The sequence below is a fragment of the Gallinula chloropus genome, assembly GCF_964237585.1.
Source record: "Gallinula chloropus genome assembly, chromosome: 19".
Classification (NCBI taxonomy): Eukaryota; Metazoa; Chordata; class Aves; order Gruiformes; family Rallidae; genus Gallinula; species Gallinula chloropus.
The window spans coordinates 2,250,398-2,274,769 of NC_140104.1; the positions used below are offsets into that span (position 1 = coordinate 2,250,398).

The window sequence follows — 24,372 nt, forward strand, 5'->3', positions numbered from 1 at the left end:
AGTGAGAATGAAAGAAAATGTTTTATTCTTAAATGTTTTATTCTCCTAGAGAAGCCACGAAAACCCCTTGGTCTTCATAGTTACAGTATAGTGGGATTTTCTCAACGAGGATTCATGAGAAACATGCACTTAAATGAGTTACAATTCAGCAGGTCTATTCACCACTCTGGCAGAAATATCAGTTTCAAAATAAGTTGATTTTTGTTGTAGTACAGTCATTACTAGTTTGGTATTTTATAACTACAGAGTGAAATCAGCATTGGTTTGACATAGCTATGTAAAAGCTAAGATTTTGTTCTAGATTATGAATGACTTGTGAAATGAGTTCACCATCACCTTTGCATTCAAAGACATTCAAAGGGATCCAATGCAACAAAACCCATGGAGGACGTATCATTTATGGACACTTACATTTGACTAAAAATAACAGCTTCATTTAAATATGTGTTTAATTAAGTTTAAAACTCTATTTCAATTTCTCAACAATATTTGCTTCAGTGAAATAGAAAAAAAAAAGGGTCATACACATTTGGGAAGAGAGTTCTATATTAAAAAAATAATTTAATTATTTTTCCCCCCTCATGTTCATGTTTCTTCCAGGAGAAGACAAGCAGTTTATTTCAAATTCCTGAATTTGGTTTGCCCTAAATAACAAGTGTAACATGCAACAACTCTGCTCACAGCCCATGAGAGATAATGAGTACATGGTTAAATCAATAGATAACAAAAATAATAAAGAAAAAAAAATCCTCCTACAGTTTATTGACAGCAGTAGCTTTTGACACATTTCTTTGAACAGTCATTCAAGGAAAGTTGACTAGACATGTCTAGGTCAAATCTGGTATTTCAGAGTTTGAAAAATACAAGCATTAGCAACTTGAGTTATATGATTTTTATCTTTAAGCTAAAAAGTTACTGTTTCCCTCTGCCTTCAGCATATGTAAGTCACATCATGCAGAACTGTTCTACAACAGAAATCAGAAAGTTACCTCACTGGAAGCTTTAAATTACAGTTAAGGTACACACACCCTGTTTCAGAATCACAGCAATGAAAAGCGTGAGCAGATGTTTATGTCTCGATTCCTTGAACGGCTCAATCACAAGGTATTCAAGCACTTACGTTTTGATGTTTTCATGGTAGACTTTTGTATCTGATGGTTGATTGTAAAGTGGCTACAATTTTGGATGAGAAAGGCAGGCTTAGTACTTTTCAATGTGTGTAATACTAAAAGCATATGCAATATAGTTAACAATATTTTAGTATTCTACCAAGACTGCACTCAATGTGAGATGCAGCAATCTGAAGGGACTAGAAGACATTCAACACAAAACATCATTTCATTACTTAAAATTAGATTGTAACTACTTATGTAGATGACAGTATCTCATTTTTTTTCATACTGCAAACTGTTCTCTCAGATAGACTCAAATCCCTTAAAAATTGCACTTGAGTGGCCATTAAGCTCACTCAAGCCTCTATTCACCAGTGCATCTAAACACCCATTTCTTTTATACATAAACGTAAACCTGCACCTACAGACCACAGGAGATTTACAGATGTGAGAACAACACTGGCAACATGGAAAATGGAACAAAAGAAAGAGACAAAGCAAAAATCACAACTTACCAGTTCAACTTTTGGACCAAGACCTTCAAAAATCTTGTGAGCTTCTTCTGCTTTTTTCTGCAAATAATTTTTGTGCAGCGTAAGTAAACAAACATCAAGTCAGTATCAAAAGAGTACCTGAACTCCTTCACTTACACTAGCTACTAATTCCTTGTGCAATCACACTGTAACCTTCACAAGCTACTTCTGCAGCGTTGCCTCAGCAGATCAAGAAACCTGTACCTGACCTGTGCAGTTACTGCTCTGATCTCTGTGTCTGGAAGTTGATACAGCACAAAAGCAGAAACTGACCTCTGCAGTTCAAAAAGAACATGCATTTAATAACACAAGTATTAACAGGAAGAAAGGTGTGCAGTAAAACAAAGTATATATAATGTTGAATATTAATGGAATTAAGAGACTACAATTCTCCAACTGCAAAGGGTGAATCAATGTGTACACACACAAACACACACAGAGTGTCTAAGATCCTCCTTCCCTCAAACCAGGCAAACACCCCAAAATAATTCTGACCCTGGATAAGACAGCTGGCTTTCAGAAACTCATCTCAAGTCTGATGAGACCCAATACATTAGTTGACATTCACTTCTTTCCCCCCCATAGCCCTAAGTCATCAGCAAAGAAAAACATCGGCGAAACGAATCCATAAACCAGTTGTTCTTAAAAGTGTTCTGCTAAATTCAAACTTCTTTCCATGTAATTTCAATCTTAGAAATTCTTTGGAACTCACAGCTGTACAAAACAATTATGTATTAGAAAATGTTCTAGTATTACCCTGGTAGAATGTTTTTTTCTGGTCTCAAAACATTTAAAACTGAACTCTATCCCTATTACTGTACCCAAATTTTAGCCAACAGTAACCACCCTAAACTACAAGGTTTCAAGACAGTGAGAACTGACACGTGCTCTTTGTATTAAGCCCCATCAATATTGCCATTCTACAACACAAGTTGAATGTAACAGCAGCTTCAAACTGCTGTAAACCCCACCTGTAACTACAGTTAGCAGAGGAAGGGTTGCACAGTAGCCCACTTAAGAGGTCTTCAAATTCACATTCTTTTGCCTACTACTCAACATGCAACTGAGCACGAAGAAGCCTTGTAGGTGACCATATGACTTCAATGCTTTTTAATTACATTATAATGTGAAAAAAGACTTAAAACAGGAAAACTGGTTTGTAAACAGAAATAAAAGTATTGCTGTATATTGGTTCCATCAGTTTTTATAGTAATCAGCCTGTATTAAGTAAATACATAACATTTCACAGACCACAGAGGGAGGGAGAGAACAGGCTGCATGGAACACTGGGGCACAGTTCTACTCTCTAAAATCGAGTATCGTGCTGCAGATTTTTACCATCTCAGAAATTCAAAAATAGCTTATTGTAACAGAAGTTAGCTGTTCCTCTAAAGTACAAAATGAAATTGGGAAATTAAACAGACAGATACCACTCTCACAAAAGATCATAATCCTGTCAAACCCAGCAGATATCCAACTCCCTAATCTCAAACTGCCGGGGAAAAACCCACAGGAAGCGCTTTGCTACTGTTGGCGATATTACCGAGCTCTTGTACTTTTATCATCACTTATGCAACATAAGCTCACAATTCACCTATATACTTCTTCATATCTGTTCATTTATCCAAATCTTTGGTGCCAGAAATCAGAACTTAAAAAGAAGGTGCAGAATCTTACAGCATATGAAGTTTTTCCACTTCAGTTAATTTAAATACCACCAGGTCTTTGTCCAAGCTTGTCAGTATTCATGTGAGAATGAGAATTCAAGATCAATTTTTAAAGCATTCTATCTATATGTACAGACCCAAATGGATCTATATACACATACACACACACACACATATATATATGCCTGTATTTGTGTAGATAGATAAAAGATCTAGAGAGAGATGTTTCTCAACACAAAGGTCTAGGGATGATGACTGCTTGCAAGACAGAAGGAGGGAGGATCCTGTGATCAAGAGTAAAAGTGTCATGCAAATAATATTCATTTACTTTAAACGAAAGGTAACAGAGAGATGGGCATATCAGTAGAACAGAAGCAACAAAAATTGCCCCATGGAAGTGTATTAACACATTTTAGCACGTTGGGTCAGCTACACTGGGTCGAGTGAAAAGCACGCTTACCCGGTTTTCATCATAAATAATCTGGACAATACTGCGGTGTTTCTGTTCCACTGGAGGAGGGGAGACAGGCCTCTCTGGCTCTGGAGGCTTAGCAGCTTCTTCTTCAAGTTGTTGCTAAGAGACGAAAGAAAGAAAATCAGCCATCCGCACCACGTTACCCTTCCCAGTAATTAGTCACCAGAGATACAACATGCATCCGATCAACAGGCAGCACTGCCCGTTATTTCTCTTTTTAACTGAAAAGGAATGAATGAAATGGTTTTAATGCCTACAGGGACAGCAATGAGACTATTTTTTACACTATTGGTTAAACCAAATTAACTGTTTACAAGACTCATCTGCATTGAATCAGACTTGTTTCACCTTGACATTTTAAGCCACCCTCACCTTGTAATTTACACTATTTAACTTGAAACAAAAATATTAACTTTGGAAAGCAGTTGGACAAAACCTGCCTTCTCACAGAGGAAGTGATCCTGAAGTGTCATTATTACTACTGTCTTGGTTTTTTAGAAAGGTAGAAAAGTCTAACAACCACAGAGAACATCATTCTAAACGTACTTCACAGCAAAAATAAACCACTCCAAATATTGAAGTCCCAAGACTTTTACAATACAAACAAGGAAAAAAACCAACCCTGCAGTATTTTTCCTAGTTACTACGCTGCTGTGATTTACTTTCACATCAAATAATTCTGTTTCAGTGACATCTCCATTTTTTTAAATGTAAGTATCTGTCATCCATGCCTGCCACACACATCCAGCAAAAATTCTGACACTGGGGATCCATCTCCTGTCACAGCACTGGTTAGAACGGACTATGTTGCTGCATAAGAATTCAAAACCTAAATTTCTGGTAGAATGCCATAAATAAACATGCTCAATTATTGTGGGCAACAGCAGTTTTTGTAATTTTTTGCAGTGAAATTATACTACAAATATGCAGAAATCAACCTCCATAGATGACATGCAGAGTACTTGCTGATTCTGTGGAAAAATGAACACACACACACACACACAGATAAGCATCATTAACACACAGCCAGGTACTTGGTGACAATCTTTTTTCCTTTTTTGTTTTTCTGCTGAAGGTCACTTTACAGGTCAATAAAATTCCAACTTAATTAAATACTTCCAGACCATAGAAAAATCATTGTTATCCTGAACCTCCAAGTTAACAAACCCTACTAACTTCCTACAGAGTTCCAACAACAACAAAAAAAAACCCAACAAGCCCCAAACCTTAAAGCTGATACTACTTCTGTCTGGATCTTTGAAAGATATAAAAGGAAAAGGAGAAAAGGATTTTGCTTTTGCCAATGAGTAACAGATGCCTGGATTGAAGGGTGGGTTGAGCTGGCCACAACAGCTACTGGGAAGGCAATGCTACTGCCAGCAAACACTTCCTTTGCTTCCAGTGGCTGAAGTGTGTTTCTCTGATGCAAAGTTCATACAGGACTGTACTAAAAAAGTGGTATTTCCTCTATTTCTCTGGTCTCTCTGCTTACTCACACCCCTCCTCCTACTACTACACTCCCCCCAAGGCTGACCTTCGCTCCAGATGTTAGTATCTCTTTCCCTTGTGAAAGCAGATGATCCAGGGACTTTTGTACAAGTTCTGGTTTTGGAGATGCACGCAAGGGATTCTCCCCTTGCACAGACTGTGAAAGAAGAAAGGTGATAGCCTCCCCTCACCCAGCAGTCATCTTTAAAGCTGAAATTACAGTCACAGTGCCTTTGTTTCACCAGTTGACAACAAAAGTTTAGAATATAAAGGTATCTACTGTTGATGTTCCTACATAGCTTTCTCCTGTTTTCAAAAATGTTTAAAGCTACATGATATCCCATCTATTTAAACCTTCCAGCAAAACCAGATGCTTAACCTTCCCTTTTTCACTTGCTCCTTTGGTTCATGTAGCAAAGAAATTTACCACCAACAAATGAAGTTTTTCCACACTTCATGACTGGCAGATAAGCAGTGCCTGCTATGCTTACTTGCTTTTTCTTCAATTTGAGGATTTGCTGTTCTACTTTTGCAATTTCACGATCTACACGGTCCATGCTCTGTATCAATTCTTCCTTTGACAGCTTTGAAGGTGAAGCATTTTGGTCCTCCCCACAAGGCTGACCCGAAATTGGAGAAGATGGTCCCTCATGCTTTCCTCCAAAAGCTGGGTCCTTTCATGGAAACAGGAGGTAGAGATGGAGAGAAATCAGTCATGTTGGTAACAATCGAGTGAGTGTTCAGTAACCAAAGTAGCACTCAAGAATTAAAAAGAATTTTCAGTTATCTATCTCTCTTGGTTGAGGACCTTAGTTAAAGTTTAATATTGCCTCTGAATATTTAGGAATTAATTGACAGCCCATTTACAATACTGTAATTTCAAAGTCCACCTTTAAAAATAACAGCACACTTCAATATTGACCTTGAAACCAAAATAAGATCAAAACATCTCCCTTTAAAAAATGTATCTTCATAAATATAAACAGTATCTTTCATGTTTAAAGGAAGGGCTACTTAAGAGCTAATCCTCACTGCCCTGCACTTTTATTGATGAGGATGTTCTTGAAGATAACCATGACCAGCCTGACAAAGTACATCTGGAATTAGTTGTGGTTATAAATGTTAAGCTCTCTCAAACTTAACAGGACTTAAAAGAAGCAATGACTTAAGGGAGGACAGGTCACTATTCACTTGGCTTTGATTTTTTTTTTGTCTGTTTCCAAACAACATTTCAACATGCTCAGTGTTGTAACATCAGCACTGTTGTACCTTGCCTTTGCTTACATCCTCAGAGCACTGTGTTCCATGACTACCTTGCTGGCAAATGCCAGCTCAGTTATCATCCCTCTCTCAAGCCGATCTGACTGAAAGGTGACATGTCCGAGTGCCACTTCTTCTCATGTCTCCTCTAGATAATACTAAGCTGTATTTCTACATCAAGACAGTAGATTTCTACATGTGGTGCCTGGATAAATATTCAGTTATCTGCAAGCATGCTAACACTGCATGCCATGGCACAGCTTCTCCAACCCCCTTCGATCTTATCTTTGCTATGCAACACAGCAAGTTACTAAGAAATCACATGCTCTCATAATTTTACTTTACTTCACAGTTTATTCACATGATAAAAGGAATGGTAGAGAGAAGGCAAGACAAGTAATCAACTTCTATAAAAATCTAGTGCCTATTGGCTTTTAAATCCATATGGTGAAATTTTCCTTTAAAAGACGCTGAGTTTAGAAACTTGAGCACTCACCTTCAGAATTCACACCCACTACACACCCCCTTTTGGGAGTGTGAGTCTGCATGCTTGTGTGCATGCATATTCATTTAAGAGACATTTGTCTGCTCTGTACAAATTGCTCTAATCAATATGCAGTATCCACAATAGAAAATATCCACACAGAACTAGACTGCTTTACATTTACCCAAAATGAGACAGTGACAAGTATAATTATTGTTAAGTAAATAAGCAGACTCATTTCAGATGCTTAAAAGAGAGATGGGGTGGAGGGGAATGCTTTGACCATTCTGTACAAATATTCATTACAGAAAAAAATGGACTTGCATGCATTTGCAGCAGCTTTCAACTGAAAAGCAGAAATGTTTCACAAACTGTACTACAATAATTTTGCAACTGAGATTTTAATGATGTAAGAGTGTAACGGCAGCTCAGAACTCCAGCCTCTTCACTGCGTTTGAGGTGGACTTATTCTTGTCATAAAAGAGTAACACTGACTCATGACCATGATTTGTGATAATGTGTGAAACTGAACTTCTGAGAGTAAAGAATGAATACCTAAATAACTAAAAAAGTTGCCTAATAGGAAAAATGGGTCACCACAACCTAGGAAATGATACCTTTAGCATCGTAACAGCAAACAGCTTTACCTTCTTAATATCCGCAGATCTCAACCCTTCCTGCAGAGGATGTACTAAAGGCAAGACAGTAGCTGCACTGACACGCTGAAAATGGGAATCAGAGACTTGTTCAAGACGTGGTCGCTTAGATTCCAGTGAATCATGATCTGCCTGAGATGGACCTGGATGAAATTGCTGTTCATATCCAGTTCTCCTTTCCTGAGGCCTGACATACAGAAGAGACAAACTATTAAAATACACATTTTTCCACACAAGAAAATTCTTTTCAGATACACAAGAGATGCAATTCAGTGAAGCTGCTTCCAAAGAATAAGACAGGCAAATGATTTTGAGTATGACCTTCAAAAATGCAACAGCTAAAATCCATTGAAGTGAGAAGTTAACTTGAATCTTAAAAGACATTGTTTAAATACATGCCTATTGCTACAAACCCTTAAAGAAACTGAACAATGCTACAATGATATTGTCCAAATCAAAGTTCTGATTCAAACTCTAAACATAAAACAAACAAACAAATCCATGGGATGTAGTACTATATTCCACCAAACACTCCATTATTTGATTTTTTTTCATTCAATTTTACAATATATACAGAATGCTTTAAATGAGCCATAAGCCTATTCAGAACTTGATTTCTACTAAAATGCTGCTATATGACAGAAACAGTTATTGATTCAATCCATGACTCATTTAGAATCTCATCCCTCTCAGAAAAAAAAATGCAAAGGACAGCATCACTAGCTTCTTTGCAGTGCAGTGCACAGGATGTCCATTAAATAAACCCTCGTACACTTCAACACCTTCCCATGAAGTGGCACTGAGCAGCTGACAGTTGTTTGCTGTATTTTGCCAGAACTCCTGAATAAGCCTTTACAAATTTGCAGAGAGGGAGCAGAGATTTACTTCTGCTATAAACTGAAGTTTTGAGAACTCCAAAAGCTCCTGTGATTCTCCGCACTACAGCAGAGCCTTACTGACATTTTGGTGATGTAGGATGAAGCAATATGCAAGCCCCAGATTTCACTATCATCAAGTTATTTCTGGGAATAGTCTAATGAGATTTGAAGCTAGATCAGTATTCACATAACATTCATCACTGGTATTTGTGCAGAAGTAGATACCTCAGTTACAGCCAAACTAAACTGCTAGCAGTAATCCAACATATAAAGCTGCTCCGAGCAGACACAATTATTAAGACTCTGAGGGGGGGAGGCTGTTACAAGCAATAACACTTGCTTACAACTGTACATCAGCATACTAATACCCTGAAGAGTCAAGGTACATAAATCATACAGCAACCTCTTCCCTGAACAGGAGCATGTTCTTGCTACTTTACTACAGTTCAGTTAATCTTTCTCTGATCTGCAGTGGGCTTTTAATGTCTAAATTTGGTTTTCAAAGCACATCCAATATCCTTCAGGAATAAAGTTAAATGGATGCTTAATAAGGCCTGAAAAGTTTCTTGAATGTATCAACATTACAGTAATATTAAGGTACATATGAAAATTCATCAATACCCACTGTGAAGTAGCCAATTTTATGAATAGTAAAATACTGACAATCTGAAGCTAAATTGCAACACACAATTCCCTACAGTTGTCCACTGTACGTGTCCTCGGTTCACCCACTGGACCCAGAGCAGTTGCATCTACTTCTAGAGAGACAGGAATGATACAGGACAAAAAGCTATTTAGAATAAACAATATGAAGCTGCTGAGTGCCTTGCCACACGTAGCACACATTGATTTAGTCCTCTGTACCTACAAGGCCATTCTGTACTCCATTTCAGTACTTTACAATTCTCACAACTAAAATACACAACTAGCTCTGTTGGTTCTTTCTTGCCCTGTCACACTGATATCATCTGTTGAATAAGCAAACCTAATCAAGGAGAGAAGCCAGGGCAATATTCACACTGTAACAACTCTTGCACTTGCTGCTTCTACTCAGCAAGATTAAATCATCCAAGGGTACAAACTTGCCATGGTTTTAGCCTAAACAGCAATAAAAAGTTTGCAATATGCACTTGGATTCTCAGCAGCTTACTGTAAACGTTGTTAGGAGAGGTGTGGGAAAAGCAAAGCAGACTGTCACTTCCTGTCTGGGAAACAAATACATTAGTTAAACCAGAAGGACTGAGGAACTGAATTGCACAACAGCCACAACGCTCAAACGCAGGAGACGGTAAAACAATGGAACACTGATTAATATAGTCATGTTCTTAGGTAAGAACTGTGAAACTCAATAGCCTTTCCCTTCAAAAACAGCATCCTCACCTGTCAGAGCCTGGGTGAAATTCAGAGAGCAAGGAAGGCCTCCGCCGAAGTTGCTGCTGCTGCTGCTGCAAGAGCTGGGTTGCCTGATTGACTTCCAGGTGAGACGAACGATAATCAGGAACTGCAAATTCCTAAACAAAACACACTTCTGATATTAACAAGAATAAAGGTGCAGAAGACAGGACCACAAGTATTTCTATTCTGGAATGATCAAAGTTATTAAATATGACCAAGACAGTATCACCAAAGCCTTATTCCAGTTAAAAAAATAAAACTTTATAAATGGCAGCTTAAAGTTTTAAACGAACTTTAAAGAGACCAAATACTTATGTTAAGAATTTCACCTAACTTACTAACAACTTCTAAAAAAGCACAAATTAGTCAGCAGAAGAATATCCTTAAAAAACCACTTTAAAAAAAATGAATTTTGCACATCCAACTACAAAGTGCTAAACTGAGACATTTCAGCAACCCCAAGGCAATTCTTTCTGTTATCATCTCAAGACATTTTTCTGTCAGACATTATTAATTAGGATTAAGAGTCAGGTATGATTATAATTTATCTAAATGAGGTACAAGACCATTTATCTGTATATACAAAGCTTTGACCACTTGCTTTTCAAAATTGTATGTGTCTGGCACTAACCAAAGCGAAGCTCTACAGGACACACATCAGGTCGTTACCCCTAAGATTTATTTTTTACAAATTATCTAAAAGTAAATAGGGATCAAGCCAAAAAGCTCCATTTCTTGAATATCCTTTTGCAAACACGTAAGTAGAACAAAACATCTGAAGGATCTGTAGCTGGAGGAGTATTTCATTAAAATGTGGGAAACCTGAGCTGTTCTAAAGCCAACAGCTCGTCCTCCACAGTCTACCAGTAACCCCAGTCCTGGCCAGCAGCTAGCTGGAAGCAGTAGCACGCAGCTGCTTGAGAAAAAACTCAAAGTAATGCAAACATTTTACATTTCAGATTCACATTCTCCACCTTGCACACAGATTTTTGCCAAGAACTACATTTAGCTTAGATAATCTAGCCCGATACTCCTTACACGGAAGGGAAGATGACTGTGGGTTCACTTCCTACACTCCTGGGCATAATAGGAGATTAATTCCCCATAAAAATTTAGTATCCATACATGTCCCAAGAGCCCAGACTCTCCAAGGATCTGTTACACCTGGAGCACTGAATTCACTTTAAATGTCTACTAACTGGAGACAGGTTATTTGCATATTCTTAGCAAATTATTGCTACCAATGTACATGGACTCAGAAACACTTAGTTAGCCAAATTTAGTATGATGACTAAACATTAATGAATTAAAGCAAAACAACAACAAAAGTTATGAACACAATCCCTAGTGAATTTATTCAAACTGCACGAAACCAATAATAAACCAGCAAAGTTTGTATCAATTTCTTTCCTGTTAGTTATAAAACAAGTAAACAAAACCAAACAAAAAAGTAAAAAAGCAGATACATATATAATGTTGAAGAAGCAAAATGCAATGCTTTCAGGAAAAAGGAGGGGAAAATAAAACAAACAAACCCACCCCACAACTATTTATCTAAGCAACACTGGCAGCAGCTCTCCACAGCAGGCAAAACACTTCCATTGCCACTCTGAGCATTTCTTTATATTTGATTTTTCAATATTTAAACAATAGAGGAAGTAAGAATCAAAAAGACTCAACCTACAGAGGAGACAAGATCTCCATGTACAGTCTTTAAGACAGATCAATTTCTAAGGAAGCGTTTTGTAGGTTTGAGCAGATTTACAAGTGTTAAATAATAGGAAATATTGACATGCTGACAGGCTGTACAGTTTTATTTAGGATACCTTCACAGTTTTGTAGAACTTTTTAAATACTAGTTTATGTAAAGAGAAAGAAGGGTTAAGAGAGGGAAAAACACAAACCAAAACTAAGGAGCAAAAACTTCAAGAAGCCAAAATTGCAGACAACGACAGTCAGGGATTTTAATAATCGCAGCTCCAGCATCGCAGGAGAGCAGAATTCCACAAGCAATTATATCCTTTCCAAGGTTATACTTCAGGAGGAGGCAAGGAGCAGTATCTGGCTACAGGTTACACGTCCCAGAAGTTACACTCAAAGACACAAATACCGGAATAAGTAAATCCATCAGTCTTAATGCAACAATCAAACTATAAGGGTGCAAACAACAAACTTCCCCGGTCAGTTTTAACTGGGCATATTGGTCTGCAGCTCCTCTGTTTTCAAATCTGAATGACTTGTACTACATTGGTTAAAAAAAAATATCAAATATCCCACCTGCAGAGCAAACACACATACTGTTACTGAATTTGTAACCCTTGAGTCTCCTTACCTGCTGGTGTCGGGTGCTAGGGAAGGTGTACTGGACAGAGTGAGTAGGATAACGACTCTGTTCTGTGCTGAATGCTCCTTGGTTAGGAGGGTAGCCTGAACTTGACATTATCAGAGAAGAAGTCTTCACAAAGCTGTGAGATCAAGACCAGCAAGCAATCATGTTTCTAGGAAACCGCCTAAAGGAAAAAAGATCACTGATAAGCACTGAAGTACCAGATGTACTCACAATACATTACAGCCATAGTCACCTAAGCAAAACAACCATTACCAGTAAAAGCTTTTTCCTGATGTATTTATTTAATAGGTTACTCTAGTCTGAAACATGTTAACAGGTCTTAAATGGGCTCAAAATAAGACATGTCAGCATTGTCTACACAAAGATTGGAGGATTATATTGTCGGAACACATCATTTTTCCAGTTACCAGTTGAATTAGGAGGATTTTAAAAGAAAAGTAGGTCACTTTAAATAGATGTTAAAGAGGTTATAATAGTCTATAGGAGGAGTCTTTATTTACAGCAAATTTCTGTAGCACATTGTGAAGTTCACTTTCATTTCTTCCTCAGAATTTTTGGATTCTATGAATTGTTTCTTACTTTCAGATTTGGGGAGTCTTAGGGCTGCTTCACTCAATGCCACCTACAGTTCATTAACCCAGAGTGTATTAGGCCCTAAAATGCTACTACCATCTAACAGCAGCTTTGGAGAACGAGTTAGTTTAAAAAGGCTGTCACAATGAAAAACTCCCCACAATTTCAATTGGCAGCATAGTTTGTCTCACACAGGATGCCAGAAACCGAACATACTATGAAGCCTTTAAAACAATCCTGCTTAGTTGACATTCGATGACTTCTTTGCCTCTATTGTATTCTCCAGCTACAGATTAACAGGGAACACTGATCTGGGGAAGATTTTAAATACTGAAAAAATCCAGACAAGTTCACTAAGGAAATCTGAGGATCCATGAAGCAGTGTATAGTTTCAGCTACTGCTGATCACAGGAGATTGATTAAATACTGTGGACATCAGTGTTTTCAGCAGGTAAATTACAGCTCTAACCAAAAGAGCAGCACATACATATCTTCTTAAACAGAAAATACTTCTCTCCAGTAGCTCAAAAGACGTAATCCTTGGAGCCCATGTATTACATACAGAATCCTACACCAGACCGGTAGCAAATTCTCAACCTCTGGTCCAGAGCCTAGCAGACATATCAGACCTTCAAATAAAGTAACTGTTGATCCCTTCCTAGATGGCTTCGTTTCAAAGCTCATTAATCTGCAGCCTTTCACAAACACCACATGTAAAGTTATACTTCTGAACTGCATTTTCCATTAACAGCCAATAGACAAAATCAGCTCAGGAAAGGACACAAACAGATCTTAAACTTTCTCTGACATATTTTATCATTCCTGTTCTGGTTGGCGATTTTTCCCCACTATTCCATCAAACAATAAAAAGCTTTTCATGTTGGACTACCTGAAAAATGTATATTTACCTCTTAAACCTGATTTTCAGGTATGAAAAAGAAAGCCTACGGTTTCTCTTTCAAAGCAATACTACAGATCACCCATTGCCTGCTTTGTAGTACCTATATATCTACTATAGTACCTAGAACTCAAATCTAAGAGACAAATTCTAACAAAGAATTCTTTACCATTAACATTTATTATACATTGCCATTCATACTGCATTCATTAGAGTACATCTTTGCCAACTCTGTGATGGTCTAATAGATCTGAGTCATATGCTTTCCATTTAATCCAAAAACGGTGTCAGAAAGCAGGCAGTTTTAGCTAACACACATTGTAGTAGTTACTTGCAAGCTGTAGAATACATTTGAGCCTTCAGGTACTAAGGACAAGGTGCAGCAAAAAAAAAAATATCTGATTTTTCTCTCTCAAGCTTCCATGCAAGTCCATGTAAAACTATGGCACATAGCTAATTGTCAGCTCAATCAAACGTGCACTTATGTGATAACCCCTCCCATCCTATGGTGGTGAACACATCTTATTAAGTGAAGCACTGGCTCCATGGCATAATGGTGCCTACACAATTTCAGGTTACAAAAATATAAACCTTCATTTCACAAGTTGCTGATGCCCTAACTTGTGCTACCTTGCCAGCTCGGCACCCCCACACAGTCTTCATCAACATGCAGATGACTGCTAACTGGATTGTATATACATCTGCTACACCTGAAAAGTACTTCAGTGAGGAATAAATGCAGTTGTACTGGAGCTGATCAAAGCTCCTTCAGCCTGATATGCTGTGACACAACGGCCAGCAGAAGGCACGCAGGGAGCACACACCAGTACCTTCCCAAACTCTCCAGCCCCTTCCAAGGGCTCCCAGAGACACTACTTGTGGCTCAGGGATTCCCTGAGTCAGACCTTTTCTGTTTAAGATTTCTTAATGGCTTTCTCTTCCATTGGTTTGTCCAGGTCTTTTCTGAACTAGTTTGAACTCTCAGCATTCGGAACTGATTGTTGCAAGAACTTCTACAGTTCAGTCACACTTTAGATGAGAAACCACCAGCTTTTGTTCCTTCTGGGCCTGCTATCTTCCTTTGATATCTCTATCTTTCACATTGGAACAGACAGAGCTTCTATTTCCTATTCTGCTTTTCCTGTTGCACACATGAATCCACAGACATTTACCCCTTCCACCATATATCTTCTACACTAAAGAATCCCAGCCTACTTGGCTACTCCTCATCAACCACTTCTAAACCTCCTCTAGTTCTCTGATACCCATTCTGAGGCAGAAATGCACAACAGATTCTGGGAAAGTATCAATAAATACTTGTCTCATTCTTATTCTCTTCTGTGACATGCTGACCACAATAAGGCAAATCTGAAGAATCAGAGGATGTGGAGGGGATCAGAAGAGCAAGCATTTGAAAAATCATGCCCAAATATAGGCCAGCTACTGCATGATTCAAGGTCCTTTCTAGTTTCACACTGTCAAGTATATCTCTGCATTTTCTCAATATTCAGCCAAACCCACAAGTTGATGATTAACCCAGGTGCTGAAAATTCAATCCATGCTCACTGTGCGTGATGCTATAAAGGCTACTTCTCCATTCACAACAACTTCAGCATACAGATTGTTAGGTTTGTGTTAGGACTGCTAATGCTGATGTCTTCATTGATATAAGAAACTTTCACAACCAGCAGTCATGAGAAGTCCTGACCAGCTCTCCAAATTCCATGCTAGATGTGGAAAGATGGAAGGAGGAAGGGGAGCATGATGCACAAGCATGAACATCCTTCACCTACCCAACGACGTTAACTCAAACCCCCTATCTCAGACCTGTAAGTTTTACATAATGCATATGAAAACCTTCAGTCTAGTGCCCTTCCTACTCAGAACTGTGAGTATGACCATGTTCATATCACCATCATAAACACTTCTTGAAAGCAAAACAAAGGAAAGCTGCTGACAGAGAAGGGCAACAGAAACAGCACTACAAGTTATAATTGTGTTGAAAAAGAGAGATAGGAAGAGAGGAAAATAAGAAAAAAAAAGCATTTATCAATGGTTGGGGTACATTGTTCTTCCTTCCCACAGCAAGTGACACAACAGCAGGAAGAGATAGGGGTGGTAACAGTAAAGGAAAATACATGGTGTTACATATTGGCATTTACAAGGACGGGGATTCTGCATTGGATCTAATTTCTTTCAAGACAAAACCAACACTGTAATACAACACCACAGAAAATGACACTGAACTACACTATTCCCTCCCTCTAAACCTCCTTTACTTGTTATAGATATTTAAATGTGCCTGCACACGCTCCTAATCTGACCTCCCTGCATGCCCTGCAGACCCCATCACTTCCCCCAGTGACTACAGCTTGAGCTTGTTTATGCTTTCTGCCATACTGGAGGACAGGGGGGAGATTTTGCCAATATGCGGCTATAGAATTACCACCAATATTCTGCCTCTCCCTGTCTTACTACCTTAATTCTGGAATTGTGGCTGTAAGTACTTGACTTCAACTCTTATTTCTCCCCAGGCAACCTTATGACCTTTCATCTAAAAGCATCTGCCTCCCTTCAGCATCTGCTCCCGTGTATTCAGTGGATACAGATTATTCCTCATCAATCTATTTCTTGGTCACCAAGGGCAATGTCAGCTTCCTGCTGTAACCTCTGCAAGTTCCATATGTTCAGTTTATGTTTAAATACAGAAGCCTTTCTGCATCAAATCGTAACTGTGTGTGTGTAGACCGTAAACAATCTCACCTGGGCTTTCCTCACTGCTGTATCCTTCCATTAGTCATGACAAACTTTTCTTGCTCCACTCAAATCCAATCAGAATCCTCTTTTAAAGCTCCTCACCACTAACTCTCTCTGCTTCGCCGATCCTTCTTCCACTGGTGCCCTCTTCTCTACCAGAAGAGAGGCTGCTCAACTTCAGTTTCAGCATCCTTGACAAACCACAATATAAGAAAACTTCCAACTCTGCTCAGTCAACAACAAGTCATCAACTTGTCTGTTTTTCAGACAAGTATTTTCATAACTTCTCATGCTATTCTGCAAATTTCAGAGGTTTCTCACATAAACATTTACAAGAACAGGCTTCAGAATTCTGCCTTAAATGTCTCACAAAGTTAGGTCATGCCTACTTTCATACAGTTGCCAGGCTGGCAATTTGTCTGTCTCACTGAATACTGACAATTAGAAGAGGCAGAAAGCAGTATTTCTTGTTCTGTACTTCAGAACCCATTCTGCTACAGAATCCAAATAGGGTTAAATGGAGAATATTAAATTAAAATATATATATAATTACAGGAGAAGTAGGAGCAAAGAGTCAAAAAAGAAACTGCTAAGTCTGAAGATACCTAGCTGAGAAAAAGGAGTGACAAGAGTAACAGTTTCAGGAACTGTGAAGAAATACTCAGCCCTGTGTGCTTCTCGGGCAAGGAAATGATTTAACACTCTTGATTTCTGAAGGTATGATAGTATTTTTCACTTTGGCCAGCTCAAACTACTCAAGATGCGATTCAGGCTTCCCCTTTAAAAGCTACTGTCCACACTTTGGTTTGTCATACATGGAGAATTTTGAGTAAGTTACAAACAATTTAGAACCGGATATTATAATAGCAACAGTCATAGTATAATTCCAGATTTGGGTCTATGAGACAAGACTAATTTAAACAATCTCTCTTGATCTCCAGATCTCAAAACGCTTCAGAAAGAAGCAGAAATACATACTATCTTCAGTATACACACGGGAAAATGAGTCACAGAAAGGTTAGGAAATCTATCAAAGACTACCCAGGAAACAGTCGCTGACTGAATCAGAAATCAGACTCCAGTCGTGCAGCACTTTAAGCAGGCAAAAGCTACCACTGCCTGAGAAAAGCAATTCTTCACTCTGGAAAATACAGCAGGTTAAAAACCTCTGACTATTTTTAGCAGGCCAGTTCCCCAAAACCTTTCAACTGGCTGCACAAGTGTTTATGCCAGCAGGAGGGAAGGAAGGGGTCAAGCGGCCAGGAGGACAGTGGAGACACCGACTCGCTGTCCATGGAACCACAGCCCCACATGCTGGAAGACCCTGTCCCCTACTCCCACACTCACCTCCACAGAGAAAAGATCAGTCTCATGGGTAGACTCAGTTTTTCTTCACATCTATGGAAAGAGCTAACACTTTTGCATTTAGAGTTATTTTCATGCCATCCTGAAGTACTTAACCAGCGTTTGCTAATTAAATTTCACATCCTTTTGGGAATTTTCCTCGTGGTGTTTTTGAGTAAGCTAAGGCTAATATAAAGAGTACAAAAAATCAGATTCCAGTCATATAAGGCTTAAACTGAGTTGGGAGGTTTTGTTTTTAAATCAGCAGCCTTAGTAAATCGAGCTCTGATGTAACTAACCTGTGGCAGAAAAAGGAAGGCTCTGCCTTAGGCAGGGGATCTACGATGAATCACAAAATTAACTCAGGGATGTTTATTCAGAGTTTACTGTGGTAGATGAAGAGTCAAGGCACTGTCTCAGCAGCGGTTAGAAAGGCTTTATCCAAGGCATGATAACAGTATTCGTGATCAATTCTTTCTGTGATTTCACTTTATAAAATAGTAATGAAACAATCTCAGGGGAAGAAAGAAAAAAGGTCATATTTAAGGACTGACCTATTAAACACCAATAACTAGATTTCATCAACTACAGCCCTGTGTCTGTACCTTCAAGACACAACGCTCCAACTCACACACAGTAACACAAAATTACAGGCTGAGAGTCACGTAAGTAAAACCCTGCAAGGGTATTGCTAGATTTGCAAAACAAATCTTCCTAGTTGTATTTTTATTTTGTCAGATAATCATAAATCTGTTCAAGTACTCAGGCAAAAACCTCAGGTTTGGGTCTTGGTGATATGCCACACACAAGAAAACAGTAAAATGTACATTTCTGACATGTTTCTAAAAATAGCTTAATAGATCCAACCTCCATATAAAAAGTTATTTATTCAAACTATTAGACAGAGTAAAAGCCTAAGTACTACTTACCATCAAAAACTCCAATGCTCAGAATATTAATAGTATCGTTACAAGCTAGGACTGACTTAGCAGCCTGGAAGTCTTGACTAAAAAAAGCACTAGGCACTTCAAGAGCGGTTGTTAGTCCTTCAGTCACTGCCTTAGTGACCAATTATCAGCATAACCATAGGAGAGTTATTCAGAAAAACAACAGTGAAAAAATTTAGTGACAAAGAAAGTAAGTTTGGGTTAACCCTTCAAGTCTGATTACACAACATTCTGCGAAGTACTGTGGAACGGGATGGGATGGTGAGAAAAGTAGCTACATGATCATTAGATATGGCATTCCTACAAGGTGCAGGGGTTTCAATCAAGAACCTACCAGAAGGTTGATCTCCAAGCAAGATAAAAGTCAATTTGGGGCTTTAAAACAAGAACCAGAGGAAGAATATTCCAGCCACAAAACCCAAGTTTACAGGTGCACTTGTAAGTATGGAAATCTGTTGGGCATACCACCCAAAAGATGTATGATTCTCTGCATGCTAGAAGCAAAACATGGTAATAGGTCAATGCTGAAATTAAAGACAAATTAAGCAATGACTATTTAAACATGTTCCAGAATACTGCTCTTCCTGTTTTTACAAAGCACAGACATCATCCTCAAAGCTCAGGACCTCTTCCACACTTACTTTAATCTTTTTCCACTTGGTTTTATGCTGCAGAACATTCTGAAGCTCATAGTGAAAGCACATGAGTATGTGCTGTTAGAATGAATAGAAACAATGAACATATTTTCTCCAAGTTGAGAACAACTGCTGAATTTTCCATGACAATTCTGCATGTGTAAGTGCCTTTTCTTCTTCTGTGACAAACATTTAAAATATACCATAAAGTCACAAGAACTTGAATGTCACATAGTTGTACTCCCTCTACTCACAAGGTCACTGACGTAAAAATTGCTATTTCTATCCCTGCTAGAAGCACAGTAAAAAAACCAACATCTGTAAGGTTGTATTTTGCTGGCCACGCTAAATAACGTTCTCTCCCTTAATTAGCAATGTCATGTGATTCAAGCCACAAAAAGAGCAATGGGAGTATTTGAAAAAAAGGTGCACAGAAAAGCCCAAATGTCTGAATTTGACTCTTCTCAAACCCTCAAGTTTCCACTAGTGTCCAATATTGTCTTATTTCTGGATGACCAGACATTAATTCACAATTATGGTACACAGTATCTGACACATACTCTACATGACACAGAAGTATGGTATACTTTCATTTAGCCAATTATAGAAGTGACAGAAGTCAAGGAGCATTACAGCCATCAATTCAAGATAGCACATTTACTCTATACTTGCAAGACTTTTCCATCTGTATCAAGACAGCTAAAAAAATTAAAAGTAAGACTTTCTACTTCAAATTTTAATAGAAAAAGATTTTCCATTAACAGCCTACCAACTCCTTCAAGTGCTTAAATAATTGCTTGTGGAACATTAAATATTAAGGAAGTATTGAAAGGGTACTTTAAGATGATTTTTGTTGCCATTCCAAAAGGTGAATATCGGCTGCATACTTGAATATGCAATTTACCACCAAACTGCTGCCAAATCTCAGGATCACATTGTTACACTTCATCTTTAAATAACAGTTTCTCTCTCTCTCTCTCCTGCTAGGTAACTACAAATACAAATAGAATTTGCGCTCTACCAAAATGAGGTCGATCAAATTCAGCTGACAAGAGACTCTTCTCCAGGAAATTCTATTTTAATCTCTCCTGTAATTTATGAGCTTAAAGAAAAGTTGCTAATACATGATATCAAGACCCTGGTTATGCACAACTTTGCTATATCATACAGGGGAATCATAACAGGAAAAACTAAAAGTATGTCAACATCTTAGGAAGTTTCTGATCAGCTAAAAAAGAAAGAAGGGGAAGGGAGGTGCACTGAGCCCATACATTTCAAATAAGGGTATGTATTTTCAGCATCCACTCACCAGTTAACAGGCTAACACACTGGGGTACAGAAAATTCCTGAGGGAGGAAACCTCCTCTCCTGAGTTTCATCGAGGAACAGCACCTGCTGCTTGTGAAGGGACCTAGCCAGCACTCGTCTGCCAAGGAGGGTCACAAGAACACCAAAACTATTCAGAAGAGGTAGGAGGAAGTCCTCCATTCAGAAATGGAAACGAAGGATGTAGACATTTCCCTGACTAAGAGTACCACTGAGCAATGATTTAAACCATAGGAGGGTACAAAGCTTCCCAGGTTTTCTGGTTTTAAAAGCATACAATAGGAAAGTAGGTAACTTATTTCCTCAAGACATTTTGAAATCTTTTGGTTTTCCCAGCAGATTCTCGTTTCTGTGAGTCCCAATGAAGTAAACAGCATGCAGTTGATGTACACTACAGAAAATTTTCAGGAGCCAAAGACCAGAAACCAAATCTACAGATCTGAATGCCCAAAGCAACCCCTGAAAAGTCCAAACACTGCCCAGATAAGATGCCTCATTCACAAGGGGAGACAGCTTTTTCTGAGATAACCACTGCGGTTCCCAAACCTCACCCCTTTTGAAGGGCCCTGTCACAGAGGTAATTCAACTGGTTATGAAACATCAACTGAACCTTTCAAACTTCACACTACAGAGTGAAACAGAAACCCATCCCAGCATCCTCCAGCGTACCAGTTTGTAGCGTGCAGGATGCTACGCAAACAGCAGTGATAAGAGCTACCACCTTCCTTGGCAAGTCCTCATTCATGAGTCAGAGTCTAACAACCCACTGAGGTTTAGTCAAATTCACCTATTTCCTCCCATTTCACCTATGATTTAGGAATAACCATGATGATCTCAAACTTCACACATATCATGCACTACGCACAAAGTATTCTTTCAAAACATCAATTTTTGCTTCTCCCTCTTGGACTGAGAGCATAGGCACTTCAAAAAACAGCTACTGCACATGAAGTTACTCCTTATTCCTCCACTGTTAAATCTGTTAATTCTTCTGAGGTAAAAATGTTTTTGACATAACATGCAGGAAATTATGTTGTCAGTTTTAAGTTTCCAGAGTCTTCTTGCAGCTCATTCAGTACCAAAAGCATTACCTACAGCAGCAGCTTTTTAAAGCAGCCCTGGTATGGAAAAGGAAATATAATTTGACTTATCTATACTGACTGAACCCATAGCTCCACAACCTACAATGTATTATAAGATAAATCACATACTATAAAGAGGGGTTCAGGATGAACTAAGTATCAGCCTCATCACTTTCCTCAGCTGACTGAGTTCCAATAAAATCAAGTCTAGATTTTAACTAAAAATACAAAAAGGTTAAAATAAGATTTTGGCTGTTGGGGGTTTTTTTTAACTATAATTAAGAGCAATGCCTAGGTCTATTCAGAGACCCCACAGGAAATGCACAAGGCCCTTCTGGAAACAAAGTTCATTGTTACCACATTTACAATTAAGTTTGAGATGTTCTGCTTCACAGGGAATGCAACAATATATAAAAATCTAACTCCAACTGAGACACTCACTGCAGGCTCTAGGTCACATTAAAAAGCAAAGAATGGAAGAGATCTTTAACTATGAATGGTGTAAGTGAGCCTTGGTATCTGTGGAAGGAAAAAATGCAGAACTTCAAGGTTCTGGATATGCTTAAGTCTGATCTTTGAGACCACAGTGAAACATCAGCACCTATACAAATAATGGTTGTAATGAAACAGGGAAGTGGCCACATATAGTAAGAAAAGTTTTGGGAGTAACATTCCAAGAAAGCTAACCCATGAAATGACAATGATTATATAGGAGAATTCCCACTTTTAGACACCCCATCTATGCCAAAACTGCATTTCAGATAGCAGAAAAAGAGAAATAAAGAGTTGGACAGTACGAACCCCAGACAAAACTCTAGGTGGATAATGAAGCACATACATTTTTAAAATTTAATTCCTGCTTTTAAATGCTTTTTTTTCCCCAAAACCTGCTATTAATGAAGTGAAGGGTTCAGCTGAACTGTAATAATATTCCTACCTAGTTTGCTGAACAGCCCTTGAACTTCTAATGATCTTACATGGGTTTAACTTTCTAACACTGGCAAACAGTACAGGAATCCTTGTTGATTTATGTTCACATTTGTTAGGCATCTTCCTTGAAACGTCCTTGTATTTTAATCCATTTAGGAGAGCAGCCGTTTTTCCAAGCCAGGTTCTGCCCAGGAGCCCCACCAGTAACAGCCCAGGAGATGTTTCTGGCAGAACCAGTCATGGCCCAGGAGATGTTTCTGGCAGAGCACGTGGCCAGGGAACACTTCTGTGGCTGCTCTCACCTCTCAACCAGACTCTGACTTCATGAAGACTACAAAGAGAATTAACCAAATGCCTTTCCCTGCAGCACAGCATAAGGCACAACTGAATGTATGGCACGAGATGAGGTATGAAGGGACATCATACTACTTGAAACATTTTATACTTGACCTCATCCTTTTTCATTTATAGGTGTTCCTTCCCTTGCCATCTTTGTGAATGCATTTTCATTTTCAGTTTTACCCAAGGCTAGTCACTCAACATGCACAGAGTCTTTAAGTCCTGGGTGATAAGCCTTCATAAAAATCTAATTTCTGATTTCTTTTTACTGCTAAGAGTTACAAGCAATAGGATTTTCCAGAGATGGCTGATGCATCTTTGTACCAACACAGTAGCTTAATTTTGCAATAGCCTTTGTAATCATAAGCAGGTGAAGTCACTGACTTCAAAACCACATATACCAACATCCTCCTTAAGCCTGAAGAAAAAAGCTGCATATCAAATCAGTCCGGGAGCGGCAACATTACACGAGTGGTTTAGATGGGAAGCTATTCAAGGACACAGAAATCTCTCTCAGGATACTGGGAGGAAACATAGCTCCAAGGTAAGACTGAGCTTTCTGTATGCACACCAACTAACTAAACTTCAGCCCCAGTAGGCCCAGACCGTGGCAGTCATTTAACAGATGGGGGATAAACATCGAACTAGGAAGGAAGAAGAAGAGAACATCACAACACATCATTACTCGATGGAAAGTCATTGAAGGAAAGAGAAACTAAAATGGAAGATATATTCATCATGTTCTTAACTATTTGCATAATTTAGACATAGCACAGAGTAAATATTTACAGACAGCAGTCCTGCACGGGTCAGGATTTTTATCTGGAACATTTACAGTAGAGAGACAAGTTAACACATCCAGTTAATAACTTGTCATCCAAGAGACTGATTCAGATTTGACTAAAGAACATAAATGACTTGAAAAGTTCAAGACTGGCATCCAGGAAACGTTTGTTTGCATTATGAAACCACTGTCTGGTTACTAGTCTGTTCTCAAGACTGTGCCAGGTTGCAGTGCACCTGCACGAGGCAGAGATCCCTCCCTGCTCAAACAATTCCTAAAACCTTAAATTGAAGCAGCTACACTCACTGGAACTCCAATGGTGGTCTTGACCATGCAAGAAAACCTTCATTAAGACATTTTTTTTATAGACAAGCATAGAAGAGGAGGGACAAAGCATTTCTCCAAAACTTTGGCTGAGAGCTTTGAAAGAGTGAGCTAAATGCCAATAGTAAGGACATA

At 38.6% G+C, this 24,372-nt stretch overlaps 1 protein-coding gene across 3 annotated transcripts in view; it reads right to left on the reverse strand.

The window, feature by feature from the left end:
- The window catches only part of NCOR1 (nuclear receptor corepressor 1), a 51,789-nt gene extending 39,349 nt beyond the window's left edge, over positions 1 to 12,440 (reverse strand). For 2 of the 3 annotated variants that reach the window (XM_084272791.1, XM_084272792.1), the window contains exons 1-4: positions 5,767 to 5,872; positions 3,773 to 3,886; positions 1,628 to 1,684; positions 1,121 to 1,173 (exon numbers count right to left, since the gene is read on the reverse strand). In XM_084272791.1, coding sequence (XP_084128917.1) covers positions 1,121 to 1,173; positions 1,628 to 1,684; positions 3,773 to 3,886; positions 5,767 to 5,832 — 290 coding nt within the window. In that variant the 5' untranslated portion in view covers positions 5,833 to 5,872. Of the gene's footprint in view, positions 1 to 1,120; positions 1,174 to 1,627; positions 1,685 to 3,772; positions 3,887 to 5,766; positions 5,950 to 7,666; positions 7,863 to 9,933; positions 10,065 to 12,280 lie in introns of those variants that run through there. The other variant, XM_084272794.1, reaches the window with a different exon arrangement.
- Positions 12,441 to 24,372: the final 11,932 nt, after the last annotated feature.